Source organism: Onychomys torridus, chromosome 1 (assembly GCF_903995425.1).
Source record: "Onychomys torridus chromosome 1, mOncTor1.1, whole genome shotgun sequence".
NCBI classification, from domain to species: Eukaryota; Metazoa; Chordata; class Mammalia; order Rodentia; family Cricetidae; genus Onychomys; species Onychomys torridus.
Genome location: NC_050443.1, coordinates 46,989,346 through 47,011,618, shown reverse-complemented (window position 1 = coordinate 47,011,618; position 22,273 = coordinate 46,989,346). Strand labels below are relative to the sequence as shown.

Here is a 22,273-nt window from a genome sequence, read left to right as displayed (position 1 = left end):
TTAGAATGGGCGACAGTCACAAGAATCTGACTCCAGAAAGCAAAACAAAGAGCTGGTGACCTGCAGTCGTCTGTGCTTACAGTCTGGAAAGCAGCTAGAGTGCAGTATCTGAAGGGGGCTGGCCGCCTCTGCATTTGGTTGATAAAATTACCTCGGGGCCTTTGCTTGTGAATGTGTCCCCTTGGGTAAGAGAGGGCCATGTTCAGAAGACAAAGCAGAGTCAAAGTTGGGGCCAGGCAGGGGAGTCAGGACTTTTCTGGGGCATCTGACCTCCTGGTCCTCACTCATTTTATCACATCCATATCTGCCCTGTGTGGGAACTCAGCTCTGCAGAACTGCTGCTTCATTAGAACATCAGTCAGGATTTCCCTCGCTCTAATGCTTTTGTTAGGCTGAAATGAATAATCATAGTTACTCTAAGTTCTCTGGCTTACCGTAATTACAACATCTGTGTCACATCGAAGTCTGGTTCTGACGCTAGCTCTGCCTCTCTGGCTGCTTTTCTCTTTATCCTGCCTAGCGTGCTATGTAACTTCTATTTTTAAGTTGAAGCTAGGCATGATGTGGAGAACAGCAAGAACTCAGGTGATAGTGAATGCCCCTACCACCACCTGTTTTTCTGTTTTGTCCCTTTTGAGACCATCTTGGCTTTATAGCTCTGCCTGGTCTGTGACTTGCTGTGTAGACCAGGCTGTCTGCAAACCTGCAACGAATTCCTCTGCCTATGCCTTCCTAGTGCTGGGGTTATATGTGTGAGCCAGCATGCCCCACTTCTAATAGTCTTCATGTAAGGCTTCCTATAATCTGGCTAGGCATGGGGTTGTGTTGATATCACTACAGATAGCTGGATGCACAGAGTTCTCCAGTGCTCTTGTCTCTCCCTCACTGCACACCCACCCTCTCTCTTGACTCTTCCTCAGTCCGTCGGCTATAGCCCACTGTTACTGCACTGGAACCTGTGGGTGTAGTTGTAAGGTGTGGTGGTAGGCCACCCCTCTAATCTTCTGGTTCAGTTGCAGGTTTTTAAGTGGGCCTGTGTCCCCAGGCAGGAATCATCATGTGTTTTCCCTTAGGTAGGCTTTTTCCTCCAGTCCTGTAATGTAAGGGAGGAAGGCCAAGCCTGAGAAGGGTCTGTTCCCTGGGTGAGCCTTTTCCTTTGGAGAGCAGCCTTAGTTATGGAGCGGCTTGGGGTGCCAGTTGTGCATACCCTTCCCTGCCATAGCCATCAGGGTCTTTATTGGTCTTCACCTTGAGGACCTGGCAGGGCTTCCTCAGACTGGCTCTTGATGTTCTGACCATCCATGGTCTCCAGTGTTTCTGTTTGTGGGCCTGCTGGCTTCTGCTCAGGTAAGCATGGGTCAGAATCAGTGCTCAGGGTCTATCTTAATCTCCAGAGCTTTTGATAAAAGTGCTCTGCTTGCCTGCAGCTTCAGTCTTTTTGATAGCTCCAAGGTAATTACGTCTTAGTTTTTAAAGTTGTGCAAGTTTGTCTTCTTTCAAGAACTCAGGAGTGATGATGTCTAAGCTCTACACATGCTAGGGTTGTAATGGGACAGCCATCTGGTTCTATCATTATTTTTCATTTGAAGTGTGAAAGCATCCTCGCTGTGGTTCTTTGAGCTGAGGAGGGTTTCGCACACAGGGTCAGAAGCTCCTTTCTCTTCGTCATCACAGACCCTCAGCTGTGTCCATATCACATGCTGTTAAGCCAGCAAAATGGGGTGGTGCAGAGTGCCACAAATGACTTAACCTACTTACCTTGGGCAAGAGCTTCAGCCCCTAGCTCCACCCCACAGAGCTTGGTACCGTCCTCGAAAAATGGGGGGAACTGGACCCAACTCTTGCCAGCACCTACTACTTTTAAAGGCAATGGTTTTCTATTACTTGGGAAAGAAGGAGGGAGGGAGGGAGGGAGGGAGGGAGGGAGGGAGGGAGGGAGGGAAGGAAAAGAGATGAAGGGGAGGAGGAGAGAGAGGGAAGGAGGCAGGGAAAGAGGATTGTGTAGAACTGATTTTGTTTATTTGTTGTTTTATTCCCATGGCCTTAGGTGGCCATGAGGTTCAGTTGCATAGCTGTAGCACTTGCTCTTTACACTGTGGTGACCTTGGGGCTGGGGATGTATGAGCTCTGGAGGAAAACTGCTTCCAGGTTAGCATGACAGACAGACTGCCTGGCTGTGTGGTGCTGATAATGACTGTTTTCTTCATTGCCAGGCAACTTCAGTCATGAGTATTCCAACCCGTTTCCAAGTCTGTGACAAAGCAGTAAACATAACTGAATTAAACCTTGTCCCTTTGTGCACATACCTTTTAAATGCTGCGCAGACGGAAATGGCTGAGTGGAGGAGAAGTGACAGGTTGGTTTGAGCTGCACCAGTAGCTTTTTTCATGGAGATCCCTTTTTCCTTGAAAGAGTGACTGACAGTCACAGTATTCCATTTAATCATGGGCACTTAGCAGGCAGTTTCTTGGAAATGACCACTGTATTGATGACCAGGCAGATCTTAAGCTTTGAAAAGAGTGGTTTTGAAAACTTGTATTTACCATTGTGAAAGTCCTATTATATAATGATTTTTTTTTCTGAGATCAGTAGAAATATTAAGAAAAGAAAAGTAGGTTGTTTTTTTTTTTTTGTATCATATAATGAAATTGGCTAACAATTTGAAGACAAGCATATCCTAGTATGCCATGTATTTCTGATAACTAGTTTACATTACTCTGTGTATGGGTAAATGGTCCACTAAAAAAAATAATAATAAAAAAAAAAAATAAATTTCAAGACAGGGTTTCTCTGTATAGCTTTGTGCCTTTCCTGGAACTCACTCTGTAGCCCAGGCTGACCTTAAACTCAGAGATCCACCTGCTTCTGCCTCCTGAGTGCTGGGATTAAAGGTGTGCACCAGCAGTCCACCAAAATGTTAAGATATACCAATGGACTATAATCTAAAAGTACAAACATCATCAGTGTGTTTTCAGATTCTGTATCACAGCTGTCAGGGCTGGGGAGATGGCTCAGTTGGTAGTGTTTGCCAAGGAGGCATGAAGACATCATTTGAATACCCAGCACCACATACAAAGCTGGACATGGTAGCATGTTTTTGTAACCCCAGCACTGGGGGAATGAAGGCAGGAGGGTCTCTGGGGCCTTCTGGCCAGCTTCCAGCCAGTTGGTGAGCTTCAGGTTCTGTGAGGGACCCTGTCTCAAAAAATAAAGTGAGGGAGCAATTGAGGAAGATAGTGTTTAATGCTGGCCTCCACACACACATGCTCCTACATATGTATGCAACACACACACACACACACACACACACACACACACACACACACACACACACCAAAATTAAAAAGAAAAAAGTCCCTTATCCCATTTTAAGAGAGTTTCATGGAGTATCCCAGGTTGTCTGGAAAAGGCTATTCTAAGTATTCCTTGCTTTCTTTGTAACATATCTGAGTGAAGAAACTAGCTCAGTCTTTCTCCACTTTCCTGATGCTGTGACCCTTTAATACAGCTTCTCTTGTGGTGACCTCCAACGATAAAATTAGTTCATTGCTACTTCATAACTGTAATTTTGTTACTGTTACAGATCATAATGCAAATTTCTGTGTTTTTGATGGTCTTAGGAGACCCATGTGAAAGGGTTGTGTCATGACCCCACAGGTTGAGAATGCTGAGCTAGACTTCTTTGGTCCTTTAGTCAGGATATCACATAGACTGAAATAAGAATAGACAGAAGGCAGACATCAAGAGACATTTGCAGGAAAGGAGAAACGGGGGCACAGCCTCCTTGTTTCAGAAAATGACACCGATTTTTGTTTGTTTTCATAAAAATTATTTCGCTGATGAACTGATCACTGCTATTTTTAAACAAGAAAAAAAAGAAGTGGAAACCAAGCAATGTGTAGTTTCCACATTTTCAGTGCTAAGGATCAAAGTCAAGGCCATGGCATACTAGGTAATCGATCATTCTGCCACAAGCTATATTTCCAACCTTACATTCAGGGTTTGTTAGGGGCACCCTATCAGCCTGGTGTTTTAGAATGTGAAGAATCCTTAATGTATTTTTGGTTGAAGTTAAAATCTGTGGGTAAGCTGAGAGCTTGCCTCCTGCTTGCCTGTTTATGGCTCAGGATCTAGAGAGGTCCCTTACTCCTGGACGTTGCTTAGAAAATTGTGGCTTTGCTGACTTGGGACAAATGGTTCCTATCAGTTGGGGATTTTAGTTCCTTGGATCCTGGGGGCAGTTTTCAGAGACTGGTCATGCATAGAGCATGTCAGAAATGCCAGGTCCTCAAGTAAATCCACCATCCACCTTGCTGGTGTGGGCTGCTCCTAGCACGCTTATGTACAACATCTTTTATTCTTCAGCTCTGGGCTAGACTATTCTTAGGTTGGTTGAGTTTATTAAGTTTATGTTTAATATCCTGAGCTATCTGAGCTGAGGCAGTGCCATGTGTTCCAGAAACACCATTCAAAGACTAGAATCACCAATCAGTATGCATTCAGGGCTATATAAATGGTAGGCTTTGGTGGATTTTGATTTGTGTGTTTTAAGGAATTGAATAGCTCATAATGCTAAAAGGAAAAGTTGAAGTAGCTGGGAATTGAGTTGTGTAAACTCTTTCACAGGAGACTTAATCTGTCAAGTACTTAAGATATTTGCTTGCTGGAACAGTAATCACAGATGTTTAAAAAAATACTATTTTATAAATATCGAAGGAACCAGAAATATGTTTTTGTTTCGATTTCAGTAATGGTCAAGTACTATGTTACTTAAAAAACAAAAAAACTAAAGTACTATGTTTACAGAAATAAGATTTGAAACTAAAAGTTTAAAAAAAAGGGAAAAAAATAAAAACCTGAGGGTGTGTGTGTGTGTGTGTGTGTGTGTGTGTGTGTGTGTGTGTGTGTGTGTGTAGGGGGTGTGTGGTTCAGTGGTCCTGCATTGGAGTACATGCTTAGTGTGTGTAAGGCCCTGGGCTCAATCCCTGGCACCACCAACATACACAAGCAACAAACCTTTAAAAACTACAGGCTCCTCTGTTTTTCTAAATTTTAAGGAAGTGAAACAGGCTGTGACTTTCTCAGCTAAATCCAGCACAGGGATTTGTGAGCTGATTTACCCCCCAAATGACGAGGGTGTCCACAGCCCTGGCCTACTGTGCCCCTTCCCAGTGCCTCCATTGTTACTTTGTGGGGTGACTCTCTCTATGAAGAAATCCATGCAACACATTTTAACCAAGGATTTTAGGGTTTTTTCCTAATGAGTTGGAGTTTTTTTGCCAGACCATCGGCATTAGACTCTTACAGGGGTTTTTATTTCTAACTTATTAAAAACTGTTTCAGAAAACAACAGTACAGTCTTGGCATTCGGATTTTTAAGTTCTTTGACATAGCAAACATCTTTTTAATACATCAGTTTATTCTAACTAACCAGAAAGTACCTTATTCTGTACCTTCTTGTAGTGTTTTTAGTCCCTACTTTTAATGTTGGCATCTATAGATGTCTTGACATTTGTGAGTAAATCATGTATGATTTTTGCTTGACTTTGTAACTTGTCTGTCACAATGACAAAAGACCATGACCAAGGCAATTTATAGAAGAAAGGGTTTATTTGGGCTATGGTTCCAGAGGACGAAAGTCCATGATGGCAGAGCAAAGGCATGGGGGCAGAAGCCACGAGCGCCAGGCAGAGAGAGCACACTAGGAACGGCAGGAGCCTTTAAACTCTGCAAACCCATCCCCAGTGATGTATTTCCTCCAGCAAGCCCACACCTCCTAAGCCACCCTAAAGAGCACCACCAACTGGAGACAAGCATGTGTATGCTCAGAATTATGGGGGATGTCTCATTCAGAGGACGAGTGCCCAGCTGCCCAAGGAGAAATGTAACCAGTGGACTTATGTGAGAAAGCTGATACTGTGTCTATTTGAAGTGTAAGTGAATACTGTGGTTGTTACTTTAAGGGAGCTAGAACCTGCCACTGGACCTATAAAGTAAGAGTTGTTTACCCCACTTTCTACCTAGTCCTGGTGAGAAGACTTCAGAAGCAAAAGACTAATGTATGATTGGCCAGACATGGTGGCACTTGAAATCCTAGCACTTGAAAGGCAAAGGCAAGTGGATCTCTGTGAATTGTAGACCAGCCTGATACATACAGTAAGTTCCAGGCTGGCTGGGGCTAGATAGTGAGACCCTGTCTTTAAAAAAAAAAAAAAAGTATGCTTATGGTAGAATTTTAAAATAGCAATTAAACAGAAAGATTAGGAGATCATTCTGGATGCTTATGGAGTTGGAGAGGTTCTTTAGGGATTGACAGACTGAAGCAATCCAAAGGAGGGGCTCCCTCCCCTCCCCCCTCTGTGTCACTGTCTGCCACCACAAAGAAGCCCAAGACTCGTCTCTTCGTGGTTTGCCTTTGACTGGTTGAAACATGAGTCTTTGTCTACCTTTATGAATATGAGTAAGTTTTAAAGATTTATTTTTAATTATGTATGGGTGTTGATGTACATGGGCACAGGTGTCCACAGAGACTGAAGGCATTGATCGGATCCTCTGGAACTGGAGTGACAGATAGTTTGTGAGCAGTCGACATGGGTGCTGGAATCAGGTCCTCTAGAAGACAGCCATCTTTCCAGGCCTCGGGTCCAGATACCTTGATCCCAAGAAAGAAATCAGGTCTCCCTCATAAAAAGCCACAAGGGGAGGTGCTTTGGGACAGTTAATTTTCTAAGTTATACCCTTGCCCAGGCTTTTTATTTACACTAAACTGGGCCCTTCAGAAGCAGATTTCCTATTCTGTGCCAACCTGGTTATTAGTAATGACAGGCCTCTCCACAGCCTGGCAAGGTTAACCCTTTGAACTCTTGTGTAAGCCCACTGTGCTTCATTAGTCTGAACACCTTGTAGTTCTTGCTGCATCCCCCGGTGTTTATAATTCCATAAATTACAGTCTGTGAGGAGCTGTCCCTCCAGCTTGCCTGTTACAAGCCCACAGTGGAGCAGCACTTACTCGTTTCCCATGATGCCTGGTGGGTGGGATAAGCATTTCTGCTGACCCTCACCCCCATTCTTTTTCTTCCTTCCCCTCTGCTCCTCTTCTCTTTTTTGTCCCTCTATTCTTTGGACACTGCACTGCTAAGTGTGTAGTAGGTGCTCAGGAAATGCTTTTATGTGGTCTGTTAACAAGAGATAAAAACTCAACCTTTTATCATAATCTTCTGGTCCCAAGATGCTGTCCCTGAAGAAAGACTCCCAAGATGTCTGTGGAGAACAGTAATGCTGAGCTGCCCTTCTGCCCGCTGTATTTAGCCTGCTGTTGAATCTGCATGCTGACAAGCAGGCGAGATTCCAGTTTATTTCCTGGTGTGAGCAGAGGGGGCTCGTCTCCAGCCCTTTGGGGTCATATGGGCGATGTCTTAGAGGACACTCCACAGTTGCCCAGCTCCTCCATGCTAGTGGGTACTACTTGTCCCTTCTAACCATCTTCATACCAGGGAGATGAAGACCACCTTCCAAGGATGGCCTTCTAGTTTCCTGAAAATGAGCAGAAATATCCCTTAACTAATGCTTTTAGAATTGAGTTTCCAGTTTGCATTGTACTGTTCTGAACACTTTGTCACAGTGAATGTTTTTAATTCTTATAAAACCTTTGAGGTGGGTGCTATTAGGAGCAAACTAAGGCAGCAGGCTAAATACCTAGATCATGTGGGTGGTGAGTAGTAGAGCCAGGAGCCTGTGTATTCTGCCTCCAGGACTATTGAGTTTAACTACCACAATATGCCCTTATCACTCAAGGCAGTTCTGTACTCAGGAGTTACATATGACTAAAATATCTTTAAAAGGCCATATTCTTCCAAAATATTAAAGGGTGTTGTACATGGCATGTTGCTTAAGCAAAAAGAAAAATAACAAACTGAGAAAAACATTCCAATATACTTAGGTCTAGGACTTCACTGAGGAGCATTCCAGAATGTGCAGGCCCGGATGGTGGTGGCTGAGCTCCCAGTGGCCACAGCGCTAACCCACTAGCCACTGAGTGAGTGAGCTATTTTGCAATAGAATCCCTAGTCAAGCTGCTCCCGAAACACTGCATGGAGCAAACAAATAACATAATGGAGTGTTGTCTTTAAGGTCAAATGTCAGGGGAACTCAGTTAAGATGAAAATGTGATGAAGAACCTGACCATGTCTTTTCGATGAAGGGCTGCTTTGCATCAGCCTGGAAAATAGAGGACATGTGAACTGTCTAGAGACAGACCAGTATGTGCGTGTGCCACTTGCTTGCATGTGTCCTTCTGCGTACACATGCAGTGACTCCTAGGAGACTGCGAGGGTGGTACTCTTGGAAAGCAGTGTGTTCATCCAGGCCTTTGCGGAGCCAAGCCTTCAGTCTCTTATTTCCCTTCCTCTTTTGGGATGCTGGGAATGGAACCTGGAGCCTTGCACTCACTAGGGAAGTGCTGTCCTGCTGAGCACCAGTGTCAACCTGGAGGGCTAAGTCTTATGGAGCTCTTTTCACTGAGGAGGAGTGAGCTACTTTTGCACCAGCACTCTAAAAGCAATGCAAGCAAGAGATAAAGTACTCAGAAGAGTGGTGCTTATGCAGGTACGTCCGAGACCATCCTTGGGCGGTCAGAGTGATCTCACAGCAGCAGCATGGAGCTCTCAGCCCTCTCCACGTCCCTGCTCTCCTGAGACTATATGGTGTGGTGTTTTTTAGTTTCAACAGACTAAATGCAAATGTGCCCAAGAAATGTTCAGCTATCCTCTAGAAAGCTGGGCATTGGAAAGCGTGACAGACTGTGGGGGTGGGGGTGGGCGGGTGCTATTTCCTGTTCACCATTTTGTTTCATTTTGGAAAATGGGGTTTTCATCATAAGTTGTTCATTTTAATGTGCAATAAATGAATTAACATGTATTTATAAAATTTCTGTTGTAGCTTCAGATGTGGTTATCGCCATCGATACTGCCCACATCAAAAGTTCTTTCATATCCTCAGTAATTTTTGAAAGCATAATGGGATTTGAGACTAAGTGTTTGATAGCCACTGAAATATGCTGTCTCCTTGACTTCAGAAGTTGTTACTTAATCTCTCGGAGACTGCAGTAAAATGGAGTGCTGCTTCGTCTACCCCACTTGTAAAAGGATTCCAGGACTCCATACATTCAGGAGCTTCTGCTGTCCATGGAGCAGCAGGCATTGGATACGGGATAGCCCTCTCACATGTTAGTCCTGTGTGACTCCAGACACCTACTGAGGCGTTGTTAGAGAAGTGTTCCTTGGGTCAGTATGATCAGTATTGTTAAGGCATAAAAACAAAGTTGTTGAGAGAAACAGAACTGGATCTCATCGCTTTTGTTTTGGTCAGTGACAACAGTGGTTACTTGCCAGTGATCAGGGTATGGATTATGAAGTAAGCGAGAGATACAGACTAGCTTAAGCTGCCTTTCAAACTCCTGTGCTGCTGGACCACCCAGCCCTCATCCCTTATCCAGGGTCTGCTCTGCCCTGGTGACAGTGGCCAGGCAGGCAGACATCATTGCAGAGCACCATAGAGGTGGTGCTATGTTGAGGCTCCAGCATCTCAGCCTTGGAGTCGAAACAGGCCACCTTAGCGAGCATCACATTCAGCCCGTGCTTTTCTTGTGAAGAGACTGAGGCCCAGAGAAACTATTTCCGCACAGATACTCACCCTCGTATTAGAGTCTCATCAGGACAGACCCACAATTCCTTAATTTATAGTAGAAGGATACCCAGGCTTGGAATCAAAAAGACTGTCCTTAGAATTATTCTACGCTACAATTGGTTGTCCCAACAGCGGCCAGTATACTCAAATCTCTCCTCCTGAGGACTTATTTGTAAAGCAGAGATGGAGGCATTTACCTGGTAGTTGCTTGTTGATCCATAGTGACTCAGTTACCTGACATAGGCCACTTAGAAGAAGAGAGGTTTTGTTTGTTTGTTTGTTTGTTTGTTTTTAGAGACAGGGTTTCTCATTGTCATTTTGGTGCCTGTCCTGGATCTCACTCTGTAGCCCAGGCTGGCCTCCAACTCACAGAGATCCATCTGCATCTGCCTCCAGAGTGCTGGGATTAAAGGTGTGTACCACTTCCACCCGGTTTGAAGAGAGATTCTTTTGGACTACAGTTTGGGAGGGCTCGGTCCACAGTTGACAGCTGTCATGTGTTTGGGCAGGAAGTCATGGAGGCTGTTCCTGTCACAGTAGATAGAGAAGGGGGAACAAGACAGGACACAATCCAGGGATAATAAACTCCCAATGCCCCACTCCAGGTAACTTGTAGCCTCTAACTAGGTCCTACCTCCTGGAGCTTCCATAACACTCGCCAAAACAGTGCACAAAGCATTCTGATCACGTGCCTGACAGGGTCATTCCATACTCAGACTGTTATGCTACCATCTTGTAAAAGGTTTTGGAAAAGACCAGTGGATGAGACACCACATGAACTTTGTAACATTTTCTTTTTTCTTTTCTTTCTTTTTTTTTTTTTTTTTGTCATTTTAGGACAACCCAGAACCCTGCAGGACCTGTGCCGAATTAAAATTCGACAGTGTATAGGCCTTCAAAACCTGAAGCTGCTTGATGAACTACCAATTGCCAAGGTCATGAAAGACTACTTAAAACACAAATTTGATGATATCTGATATACCTGGACTGTGAGCAAGATTAAGAGTTATTCCAGACACTTAAAAGGCTCTGGGCCTTGCACAAAGTATATCCTATGCAATTTCTGATTTGCTGTGAAGTCAGAAGGCAGGTATACACTTTTAGGGTTTTGTTTGTTTGGTTTTCTTTTAGGGGAGGGATTTTTATATATATATATGAACACACACACCACGCTTGAAGGTCTTAATTTGGTTTCTTGGTCCAAGTCTGTGAGGTCCAAGCCTTTCTATACAATACTGCATTTAGAAAAACTGTTTTTCCTAAATGTACCAACATAGGCAGGTTCAAAGCGGAGAACTCTCCCTCTTGAGCTCTGGTTTCATTGGTGAACAAGGTACTAGAAACCAGTAGAACATTGTTAAGTTTGGAGGTCTCAGGCTCACCTAGTAGATCCTGGGTGACGCTGGAAAATTTCCTGCAAAGAAACTTACAGAAATGCTATCACCTCATTCATTTTTAACGAGTACAGATGAGCTGTTTAAAAATTCTTTTTTTCCCTTCTAATTAATGTAGCTTTCCAATGGGAAAAAAACCCAGTACCTCTGCTTCCTTTTGGTGTGCGCTATTTTTAAATTATTTTTTTTTTAAACTGTAGGACACTACCCTGAGACAATGTGTTTCAACTCCTCTCTCTCTTGTTGAATTGTGCTTTTAAAACAAAATGAATGGGGAAAGGAATTCACTTTTTAAAGCCAGTGTATTCTGTTTTTAAAAACCGCGCCTCTTGGGCGGCTCTCTCTTGGCATAGTCTCTCGGTTGGTCTCTCAGTCCCTCTCGGCCGGCCAGCTTCCTCGTGCCCCTCAGAGCAGGAACCACCACTTCTGTTCCCACTGCAGACCCACTGTGTGTCACCTCCATTCCACTTTAAGCGTTGCATTTTATTTCACTTTAAGGAACAAATTTCATATCCTGGTGATAATCCCACATTCTTGCTAAACCATTTTATTTTAATGATTAAATAATTTGGGGTGGTTTCATGGTGTTTTTTTGTTTGTTTGTTTTGTTTTGTTTTGTTTCCTTCCTGGTAATATGTATACATACATATTTTAAGGGTAAAATCTCTAACGGGCACTCTTGTGATCCTGGCAAATTGCTAATATGCTAATTAAATATTTCCTGTCTGTTTTGAAGGTAGGTACAGTAAAGCTCTTCAAGACAAATATTTTATTTTCTGGGTTGAGTGGGCATGTGTGTACAAGATAAACCCAGGTGTGGTGAAGGATCAGTAGCAAGGGAGAAGGGTCTGTAGGCGCTAGGCATCAGGGACGTGTCCTCAGACACATGCTCACTGCTTCACTGTCTTTATGTTAGTTTGAGGAGAGCCTTTTCAAGTGCCCCATATCATTCTTAGTGCCCTGACAAATCTTTTAAATATTTATAACTGTTAATAAATTTACTATCCGAAGTTTACAAGGTAAGGGCTTCTCCTTTCTTGTCGGAATTACCAGTTTGGGGGCATGGAGCATAAAACTCTTTCACCCCACAGTGTGATTAAGCAGAAATTCATCTTCACCAAGTGCAGGCCTGCAGTGCTGTTTTCTCAAGCCCAGAGTTTGTCGTCTTGGCTGCCAAGTAGCTGTGACATCCGAACATGGAATCTGTGTGTGCCTAGATGGCGTACAGATGCCTGAACAGGCAGCGTGGGCAAGAAAGATGATTCAGGGGCTCACTTCTGAGGCCCATGGACGCCTTGGGCAAGCTCGGGAGCACATAGCCAGAATCCTAGCTGATCCTGAGCAGCTGGGAACCCAGTGGACAGGGAGAGGTGTTTGTTGAGACCTTGTCGGAAAGGTTATCTCCAAGGAGCTTCCCCTGTGCAGACAGCTGTGTGCTCATTCTTTATCCAGGGTCCAGGTCAAGGCTGAAGACCCATTAACAGCCTGAGGGACACAACGTGACCAGTTACCTGAGTGTATTTAGAACCCCAAGTCCAGCCTGGGAAGTGGTGAGAGGGAGCGTGGAGTGTGTACTCCGAGCTACCCTGTTCGTGTCCCAGTTGCACAGGGCTCATATGTGTGAGTTAACTTGTTCACTAAGTTAGAAATGACATTCACTCCCCAGCCATTCAGAGGGCTCTGAACTAAGCCTCTGAGACTGAGTCAGGGAATCACAAGTGAGAAGACCATAGTAAGGCAAATTCTTTGTTCTGTGTGCTGCTTGACTTCAGAAATAAAAATTATGAGCTCTCTTCCTGGAATTGAGAATTCTATTTAATGAAGAAGTGTATAATTCCATTATTTATTGTTTGAGGTTTGATTTATCTGGAAGCTTAAAAGAATGTTCTTTGTTTATTAATTGAATCCCAGTTGTATACTGTATCTTATGGTGACTGAAAGGCCAAACAGTTGCTTATGTGGCTGTGATGACATGTAGGTCTGCACTTGAATTTGATTATCAGAGAAGCGTTCTGTGGCCATGAGGAGAGAAAAACAAGCATCCTCAGAAACTCAGCCTATTGGCTATTCCAAAATGTTGACTCCAAATTCGCCACTGATTCTTTTGTGTTTCTTTTGAAATGTATTATTTAAGCCTATTCCTAAAACTTTATAAAATGCATTTGGCAAATACACCAAAGAAACCAGCTCATAAAAGATTATGATCATTAATGAACTGCAAACCTCATCTTTTGCAAACAAGGGTGTTTCTTTGTAAATATTTGTGTTTATAAATGTACAGCAGAGTAAGAGTGGTTTTCTAGATTATTTAATTCCCATATTTCTAAACTATTTACTACAGAATAACCCAGGCTCATTTAGTTTGGATGACTGGGTGGTTTTTTAAATTCATTATCAGTCATCCTTGGAGCAATGTTTTGCTGGAGAAGTCAGCATTCTGGCAGTGGCAGGAGTCACTTTTGGAGCATAAGAGAGTCTAGCATGACCTGTCAGACTCACGCCCTCGTAAGGCACAAGAGAGTGTAGCTTCATGAGCAGAGTGGACCATGAGCAGAGTGGACCATACGAAAGCGCTTCTAACTTCCCTACTGAATTACTCGTTAGCCCAGGATGGGATGGGGACAAGGCCGTTTGCCCACAAATTTAGCTTTCATGTAACTCCCAGTGTGTTGTATCATAATATATTCTGTTCTTTCTTTGTAATGTAAGTTTTGCTTTGGGTCAATTTGAATTAAAAAAAAAAATCTTAAATCTGGTTTAAAAAAAAAAAAACATACTGGATTCGTGTTTTCTTTCTACTGTGCCTTAACTTGTTAACAACTCCAGGTGTTTGGTAAAATGAAATAAAGCTGTATTCTTCTTCAGCACGTTAGGTCACCGGTGACTGGGTAAGAAAATAATTTCCAAAACAGCTCCACATTTCAAGACATTTTTAATCCTCATTTTTATTTGTTTACTCTTTAGTGTTTTATTACAGCTATTTATTTTCTACTTATTTTGTTTGTGGAGGTCAGAGGGCAACCTGCAGGAGCCTGTTCTCTCCTACTATGTGGGTGGGAAGGGTGGAGGGGTCGAGGGGGTGGGGAGGTGGGGGGGCCCTCAGGCTTGGCTGCAAAGCCCTTAATCTGTTAAGCTTCTTACTGCTCCTGTCCCCTTTTAAAGCCCATTCTGTGACTGCAAACCGGAAAACGACTTGGCCTTGATGGTGTCCATCCAGCATGAAGGCTTCCTGAGTTAGATTCATTATCTGCCACATTTTGACCAGGAAGACAGGCTCATTAGCTACTTCTCTGTTGGAGTGTTGCAACATTCCAACCAAGGCAGCTTCGAGAAGGAGGGTTTATGTAGGCTATGGTGCCAGAGGGATAAAAGTCCATTGTGGAGGGCAGTCATCAGGCATGGTGGCTGGAGCCGCAAGCTGAGAGCTCACATCTTGACCCACAAGCAGGAAGCTGAGAGAGAGAACAGGGAGTAGGTCAAGTCCTCGAAGCTCACTAAAGCCCACCTCCAGCAAGGCCACACCTCACTCCCAGGCTTCTCCAAACAGCACCACTGCCTGGGGACCGAGTGTTGATAAACTAGAGAAAATCTTTTCATTCAAACCCCTACAGTGGGTACAGGCCACGGCACACTAAGGAGAAAAGCAAGTGCAGGCCGAGCAGAGCTGAGGTAGTTTGTTAGCCTGCAGGAGATAGCGGCACAGCCTGGAGTTCGAACTTCTCTATGTAGCAGAAGCACAGCTTGGTTTGGGAGAGCCCTCTAACTCCCAATGATGGCGAGCTAGGGGGAAGGAAAGAGACTGTTGAAGAACCTCATGGGGGACAGTGATGTGCTGGGATTACAACTTTGCTGCATGCTTCTCCGAGGTTTGGTGCAGATCACAGCCAAGACTGGCCCATTTGAAATCCTTTATAATGGCTCCCAAGGGAGTTTGAATTTGAAAAATCGCTGCACTGGCTGGGAGTCTCGGAGTCATTCCTCTTCTGATATGATGTAAGGAGTGTGTTGTTTTCTCAGCTGGAAGATTACAAACGTGGCTTACTAGCTGTTGATAGAGCATACCATCTGCTTGATAAAAGAAGTATTTCCACACCCATGTAGTTGGATGTCCAAGATGAAAGAACGGCTCTGTGTCACCTCCTCTATTTCTGTAACTTCCTGCAGCCCTGGGTTCCCCAAGGAGCAGGAATGATACTTCATGCATTTTGATGCTTTTGAGACAGTGTCTCACTGTGTGGCCCAGGCTAGCCTCTAACTCATCCTCCTCCTGCCTTAACCTCCTGAGTGCAGGGTTAAAGAAGCAAGCTACCCTGCCTGACTTCAATCTTAGTATTGGCTTTCAAAACTAGTTGAGACTTTCTAAGCATCCTCTGCTAGATCCTGGGGTTATAGGACAGCTGCTGTAGACTCCTGCCATACCACCTGCTGCTGCTTTATTCTTGCCAGTACTATGAGGTCATTACCTGCCTGGTAAGTGTTAAGTAACCAAAAGGTCAGCCAATGTAGGGTGCCAACTGGATCAAACAATGTCCGGTATATCTCTGGTTTCATGTTGCAGACTATTATATTCTATATTAGATATGTCCCAGAGGAGTTCTCATTCTCTAGGGACAAGTCATCATCTTCACAGACCAGAACACATCCGAAAAAGCTGAGGTTTGGTCAAGAATGCTCTACAAGAGAATGTCAGTGCAGTGCTAAACCCCTGAACCCCAATGCTGCGACTGGCTGGCTTGTTTGGTCTCTTTCAGTCTAAGTGAGGATCTTTCACTAAGTGCCTAGATATCATTTATTCAAGTGTGTGTGTGTGTGTGTGTGTGTGTGTGTGTGTGTGTGTGTGTATGTTTGCTATATGCATCTTAAAGCAGAACAAGTTTTCAGTCCTGAAGGTGTATGTGTGTGTATATATATGACATTAGAAGTAGATGATCTGACAGTTAGGAGCCTGAGAAGGCTCAGCAGCTAAGAGTACTGCTTACTGCAGAGAACCCGGATTCAGTTCCTAGCACCCACATGGTGGCTCACAGCTATCTATAATTCCAGTTCCAAGGGGATGTGATGCCCTCTTCTGACATCCTCAGATACCAGACATTCGATTGTTGCACATACATACATGTAGGCAAGCACTCCTGAAATATTTTTTAAATCCTTAAAGCTCTAAAAATTATTTTTCTGTTGTAAATCATGAGCTTCAGAAAACTAGTAGGCATTTGTTGTTTTTCCTTTTACTGAAAGTGGATTTTTCCCCTCACATAATGTATCCTGATTACAACTTCATGTCCCTCTGCTCCTCCCACTTTCTCCTCCCCTCTCATCTGGATCCATCCCCTTTCTGTCTCTAAGTAGAAAACCAACAGGCCTCTAAGGGATAATAATAAAATAAAATTTAGTAAGACATAAAACAAACTACTACATAAATTGAAAAACACACACACACACACACACACACACACACACACACAGAAGAAGAGCCCAAGAGAAAGTACAGTAACCCAAGACCCACTCCTTCTCACACTTGGAAATCCCATAAAAACATTACATTGGAAGCCCAATGAGCCCCATGTATGCCCTGTGCATGCTGTCTCAGTCTCTGAGTTTATAGGAGCTTGGATTGTGTGGATTTAGAGGGCCTTGTTTCCTGGTGTCCTCTGTCCCCTCTGGCTCTTAGACTCCTTCTGCAGGGCTCCCTGATCCCTGAGGAGAGAGATTTGATGGAGATAGCTCATTTCGGGCTGAGTGTTCCAAGGTCTCTCATTCTCTGCATAATGTCTGGCTGTGGGTCTCTGTATTTTCTCCCATCTGCTGCAGGAGGAAGCTTCTCTGATGGTGGCTGAGCAAGACACTATTGAGTATGGCAGAACATCATTAGGAGTCATTTTATTGCTACAATTTTGTTTTTAGCCATCGGGGAAATGCAAATCAAAACTACTCTGAGATTTCATTCTACACCCACCAAGGTCATTAAAAGAAAAACAGCTCATATTGGTGAGGATGTGGAGTAAGGGAAACACTCATCCATTGCTGGTGGGAGGGTAAACTTGTATTGCTATTACAGAAATCAGTGTGGCGATTCCTCAGGAAGATGGCAATTGGATCTCCCTCAAGATCCAGTTATACCACACTTGAGCATATATCCTCAAGATCATATATACCACACTTGAGCATATATCCAAAGAAAGCTTCATCCTACCACAGAGACACTTGCTCAGCCATGTTCATTGCTGCTCTGTTGATAATAGTCAGAAACTGGAAACAACTTAGATGCCCCCAAAAGAAAAACAGATAAAGAAAATGTGACACATCTATACAATGAAGTATTACTCAGCCATTTTTTTAAAACAATGAAATCATTAAATTCACAGGTAAGTGAATGGAACTAGGAAAAAAATCACTCTCGATGAGGTATCCCAGATCCAGAAAGATAAATATGGTATGTATTTGCTTATATGTGGGTGTAGCTGTTAAGTCAATGATAACCAAGCTACAATTTATAGACCCACAGAGGAAAGGGAAAAGCCGGGCGGCGGCGGTGGTGTATACCTTAAATCCCAGCACTTAGGAGGCAGAGGCAGGTGGATCTCTGTGAGTTCGAGGCCAGCCTGGTCTCCAAAGCGAGTTCCAGGAAAGGCGAAAAGCTACACAGAGAAACCCTGTCTTGAAGAAGAAAAAAAAAAAAAATAGAGTAAGGAACTGTGTAGGCACGGATAGCTTTCCCCTAGGAAAGAGAGTACAGAGAGTTGTGGATTGGGGAGGCAGTGGCATAGGAGGACCGAGTGAGGAGGGGAAGAGGGGGATAGAAGGAACACAGGGAGAGACAGGTGAAATTACAGCACATTTGCAGGGTAATAGGGAAACCTAATACAGTAGAAGCTTCCCAAAATAGAGACATGAAGGAGATCTAACTGAAATTCCCAAGTAATTAGGAAGACAGAGCTCCAACTGGCCATTTCTTATCACCAAATAAAGCTTCCAACCCTTGGGTTGGGTTACATCTAATTGAGTTTTTGGCCAAAGGGGTCCCACAGGAATCCCCAAACTACCCAGGCTGTGGCCAAGACTATAGGTTGCTGTCTACAAACTCACAGCAAGGCCCCCTTGCTGTAGACAGCACCTACACACGTCACTGAAGGTTGTTTACTCAGGTGAAGTTGAGCTGGTGCCGTCACCCCTGTGTTCTGGTGTTTTTGTTACAGATGGGTACTCTGCATGCTACCAAAAGATTGCCGTAAACTCAAGCCAACCACAAACTCTTGGATCAGCAATGGTGTCCTGCCTACAAGATATGCTAGTGCAGTGGTGGTGCAAAGCTTGTGAGAGTCACCAGTGAATATCAGAGTTGACTTAAGGCCCACTCCATGAAATGGAACCCATACCAGACACTGCCTGGGTGACCAAGAACCTGAGACTAGATAGCTCAGGGACTAAGGTAAAGCCAAATACTACCGTTCTATTTTGGGGGGGGGGGGAAGTATAGTCATTTGTAGTTATCATAAATAATATTAAATCTTGGTTTATTCTAGGATTCAAAAATCCCATTGGAAATGTGTGTGTTGTGCACAAGTGTGTCGGCAGATATACTCATCCATGCAGGTCAGAGATTGGCATTAGGATGTCCTCTATCACCAGCCACCTTGTTTTTTTGAGACAGCATCTCTCCTTAAACCTTGAGTTTGAAGTTTGGCTAGACTGGCTAGCCAGCAAGCCCCTGGGACCCACTTGTCTGTGCCTCTTGAGAGGCTGGGTTCCAGTTGCAAGCCATCGCATATGGGTATTTATGTGGGTGTTTTCCCCCTTTTCTTGGGGAACCTTTAATATAAATATAGTTTAAGTCATGTTGAGAACAGTGAAGTGAGTCACTTCTCAAGGAAACCAAGTCTTACAGATCAGATGGGGTGGCTGTGTGTGGCGGTAGATTCCTTTTAGGTTGAGAAATTGGTTTGTGTCATGAGTGGACTTAACCTCAACTGATACGGTGGTGATGCAGCTGTAGCGTGCCTATTTTATCTGGCAAACCCAGTCCTCTTTGTCCCGCTGTTCTTCTTGACCTCCTGGGGCTTTCCTTCCGCTGGTAGTTCTGTGGGTCAGGTTGTAGCTTGGTTTTCTTCGCCTTTCCCAGAATAAAGAGCGCTTGGAGACTATGGAATTACTGTACATGGCTCTTACAGATGTGGCTAGAGCAGCAGTTCTCAACCCGTGGGTCATGACCCCTTGGCAAACCTCTATCTCCAAAAATATTTACATTACAGTTCATAACAGTAGCAAAATTACAGTTAAGAAGTAACAGGGAAAATAACTTCATGGTTGGAGGTCACCACAACATGAGGGACTGTATTAAAGGGTCGCAGCATTAGGAAGGTTTAGATAGAGCAAGCAATTCTAGATTTCCTGCTCAGTCCCAGGCACTCAATCCCAGTCCTGGTGAATTACATGCTGTCGGCAAGGAACAGACTCACCCTGAGCAAACTGCACTAGGGTTGTTTGTGAAGCCCTAACCTGCTTGCTTCCCCTCCCTTACCAAAGTAAAACTACAACTCGGCTTCGTTTGGAAAGAATGACTAGGAAGTGTCGGGGGATGCAGCTGTCTTCCATCTTGAATGCACACAAGAACAGATTACATTTCTTCCTGTCTGACTAGCGATGCTTATAAGAAATCATTTTCTCTGAGTCAAAGAGCTTCTTGACACCCAGCTCCCTGGGTTTACCTGCCTGGCGTTCCATTTTCAAGTGTTTTATTTAGCTGTGGTGGTCTTCAGTGTTTTTTAGCCCATGCCTATTTTTCAGTACTATAAAAAAAACAAACAGGACCAAGTAGGTGACAGTATCCACATTTTTCTCTCCAAATCTCAGGTGGATTTAGTCCTGCTTCCTGTCAGTATTGGCTTGGTTCTTCCTCCAGGCCCCAGCCTCGTGTTTGTTCCTTCCTCTGCCGTAGTTCAGACAGTAGGCCTCCTGGTGACGGTGAATTTCCTCAGAGCCCCCTGAAGCCTGGCTGCAGTGATGTCGTCACTAGTACCCTCTCTGAGTTTCCCGAGCACTTCGGCTCTCTGAAGCAGGCAGGGTCCAATCTATGCCTGTCCAGCTCAGAGCGTCCCTCTGGGTTCTCAGGTTGTCTGGGGTGTCTTCACAGGTTCTAGTGCCCTGGGTTCTCAAGACAGCTGAATGAGGATTTCAGTGGAACCCTGTACGGTATTGCCTCTTGAGTTCTTTCCATTTTTTTTTTTTTTTTTTGGTTTGTGCACAGATGGGATGTAGGGTGTGTGTGTGTGTGTGTGTGTGTGTGTGTGTGTGTGTGTGTGAGAGAGAGAGAGAGAGAGAGAGAGAGAGAGAGAGAGAGAGAGAGAGAGAGAGGCTCTGCCTGCAATACGGACAAGGTGAATAGTTATGAATTACAATTCTGTAGCTCTGGCTTCTCATTTTTACCACAGGTAGAACGTAAGATCTGGCCTCCCAACCTTTCAGTTATCAGTTTTCTGCAAATTACTGGGGCTTTGACTTTGCCCATGCCAGTTCTTTGCTGTGGGGCTTTGACTTTGCCCATGCCAGTTCTTTGCTGTGGAGTAGGGCCTAGCCACTGTTCTGAGAGCAAGAGAAGAGCGGCGTGTGTGTTGGTGCGAGCTTCTAGAGCTTAAGGTTTCATCTGCACCCTCCCTTGATCAAAACCATACGAGATGCCTGTGGGTCTGGCCCTCTTCGTGCCTATTCTTAGACTTTTAAAATTGTATTTTAGCCAGATGTTGTGGCACACACCTTTAACCCCAGTACTTGAGAGACAGAGACAGACAGATCTCTGTGATTTCAAGGCTAGCCTGGTCTACATCGCAAGTTCTAGAGTTCTAGGCCAGCTAAAGCTGCATAAGATCCTATCTAAAAAACAAAACAAAACAATAAAATCCTTTTAATTTTTTTCTTGTAAACCATGTAAATGCCTAGTGCTGGGATAACCAGAGCTACCACTTTGGGGCAGGGGAATCCTAACTGTGTGTGCCCCTTGCCAGCCTGTGAGCCTGGCAGTGAGAATTACTGACTGTTGTTATATAGTTTTGTGGGGTAGAGGAACCCCAACTGTGCATGCCCCTTGTCAGCCTGTGAGCCTGGCAGTGAGAATTACTGACTGTTGTTATAGTTTTGTTGTACACTGTCTTTTCAGGGTGATTTAGATAATGGAATCTAGGGGCTTCTACGAAGAGGCCTGTGACTTGCAGTCTGCCCCCATTTTTTCTTCTGTTAGCTCTCACGACAGCTGATAAATTGATGCACCCCCAGCCTTCTATCATGTGCTACAGTCTGAAGGCCTGCAGGTGTGTAGTCATTTGGGCTCAGACATGCTAGAAAAGGGAGACCAAGAAGATGGTGAAGATGATGATGAAGAGGTTACTGATTCTTAGTTCACAAGGCACTTGCTGGTTCTGAGTCCCCATCCTGCTTGACACAGGGCCCCTACTCAGGATGGCAGTCAGGGCTGCCTTGGGCCATTTCTTCAAGGTCTTCCTGCTTTAGTCAGACCACACTTGGCCTTCAACTTCCCATCTCCTGGCCCAAGCTGTGGCTTTGGGAAAGTACCAGCAGGAGGGATTGCTCTGAAGTTCTTTATAAATGGGAAACCCATTTGCTTTGTCTCCGCCTGTCATGCCCGAAGCTTCTAGAAGACAAGGTTAAGCCAGCAGTGGGCCTTGCTGCCCAGCAGCTAGAACAACCCTGAATATTGTCACTGTCAGAAGGAGGTATCTTGTGAATCAGGAGTAAGCATGGCTCTGCTGTAGCCCTGGCAGCAGGTAAGAGCCAGAGGGAACCAGAATCTGACATACTATACATTCATTCTCAGACCTCCTTACCTCCTCCCTGTGAGGTTGTTTGATTATCTCCACAGAGGAAGCTGAGGCCAGACCCCTGTTCCCCCCTCACCAAACTGCCATCTTGCCAGAAAAGCTTCAGCAAGCTTCTGAGCTGACCTTGCTCACCCTGACCAGGGCTCTCATAGATATGTTCCATGACACATGTCCCCGACTACCTTGTTCTTGTGTGTGCTTGTGCTCCACAGGACCCTGAACACACACACACACACACACACACACACACACACACACACACACACTCACACACTCACACTCTCACACTCACACACACACACCCCACCCCTGGGGGAGGTTGAGCATGGATGGCCTTTCCTAAGAAGAGGATCTGTGGGTTGCCAGGCC

At 44.5% G+C, this 22,273-nt stretch overlaps 1 protein-coding gene across 1 annotated transcript in view; it reads left to right on the top strand.

Annotated features, from left to right (window-relative positions):
- Window positions 1–11,357, top strand: part of Asb7 (ankyrin repeat and SOCS box containing 7) — a 41,699-nt gene extending 30,342 nt beyond the window's left edge. The window contains exon 6 of the mRNA XM_036200974.1: window positions 10,522–11,357. Within this exon, the coding sequence (XP_036056867.1) occupies window positions 10,522–10,661 (140 nt within the window). The 3' untranslated portion in view covers window positions 10,662–11,357. The remainder of the gene's footprint in view (window positions 1–10,521) is intronic.
- Window positions 11,358–22,273: the final 10,916 nt, after the last annotated feature.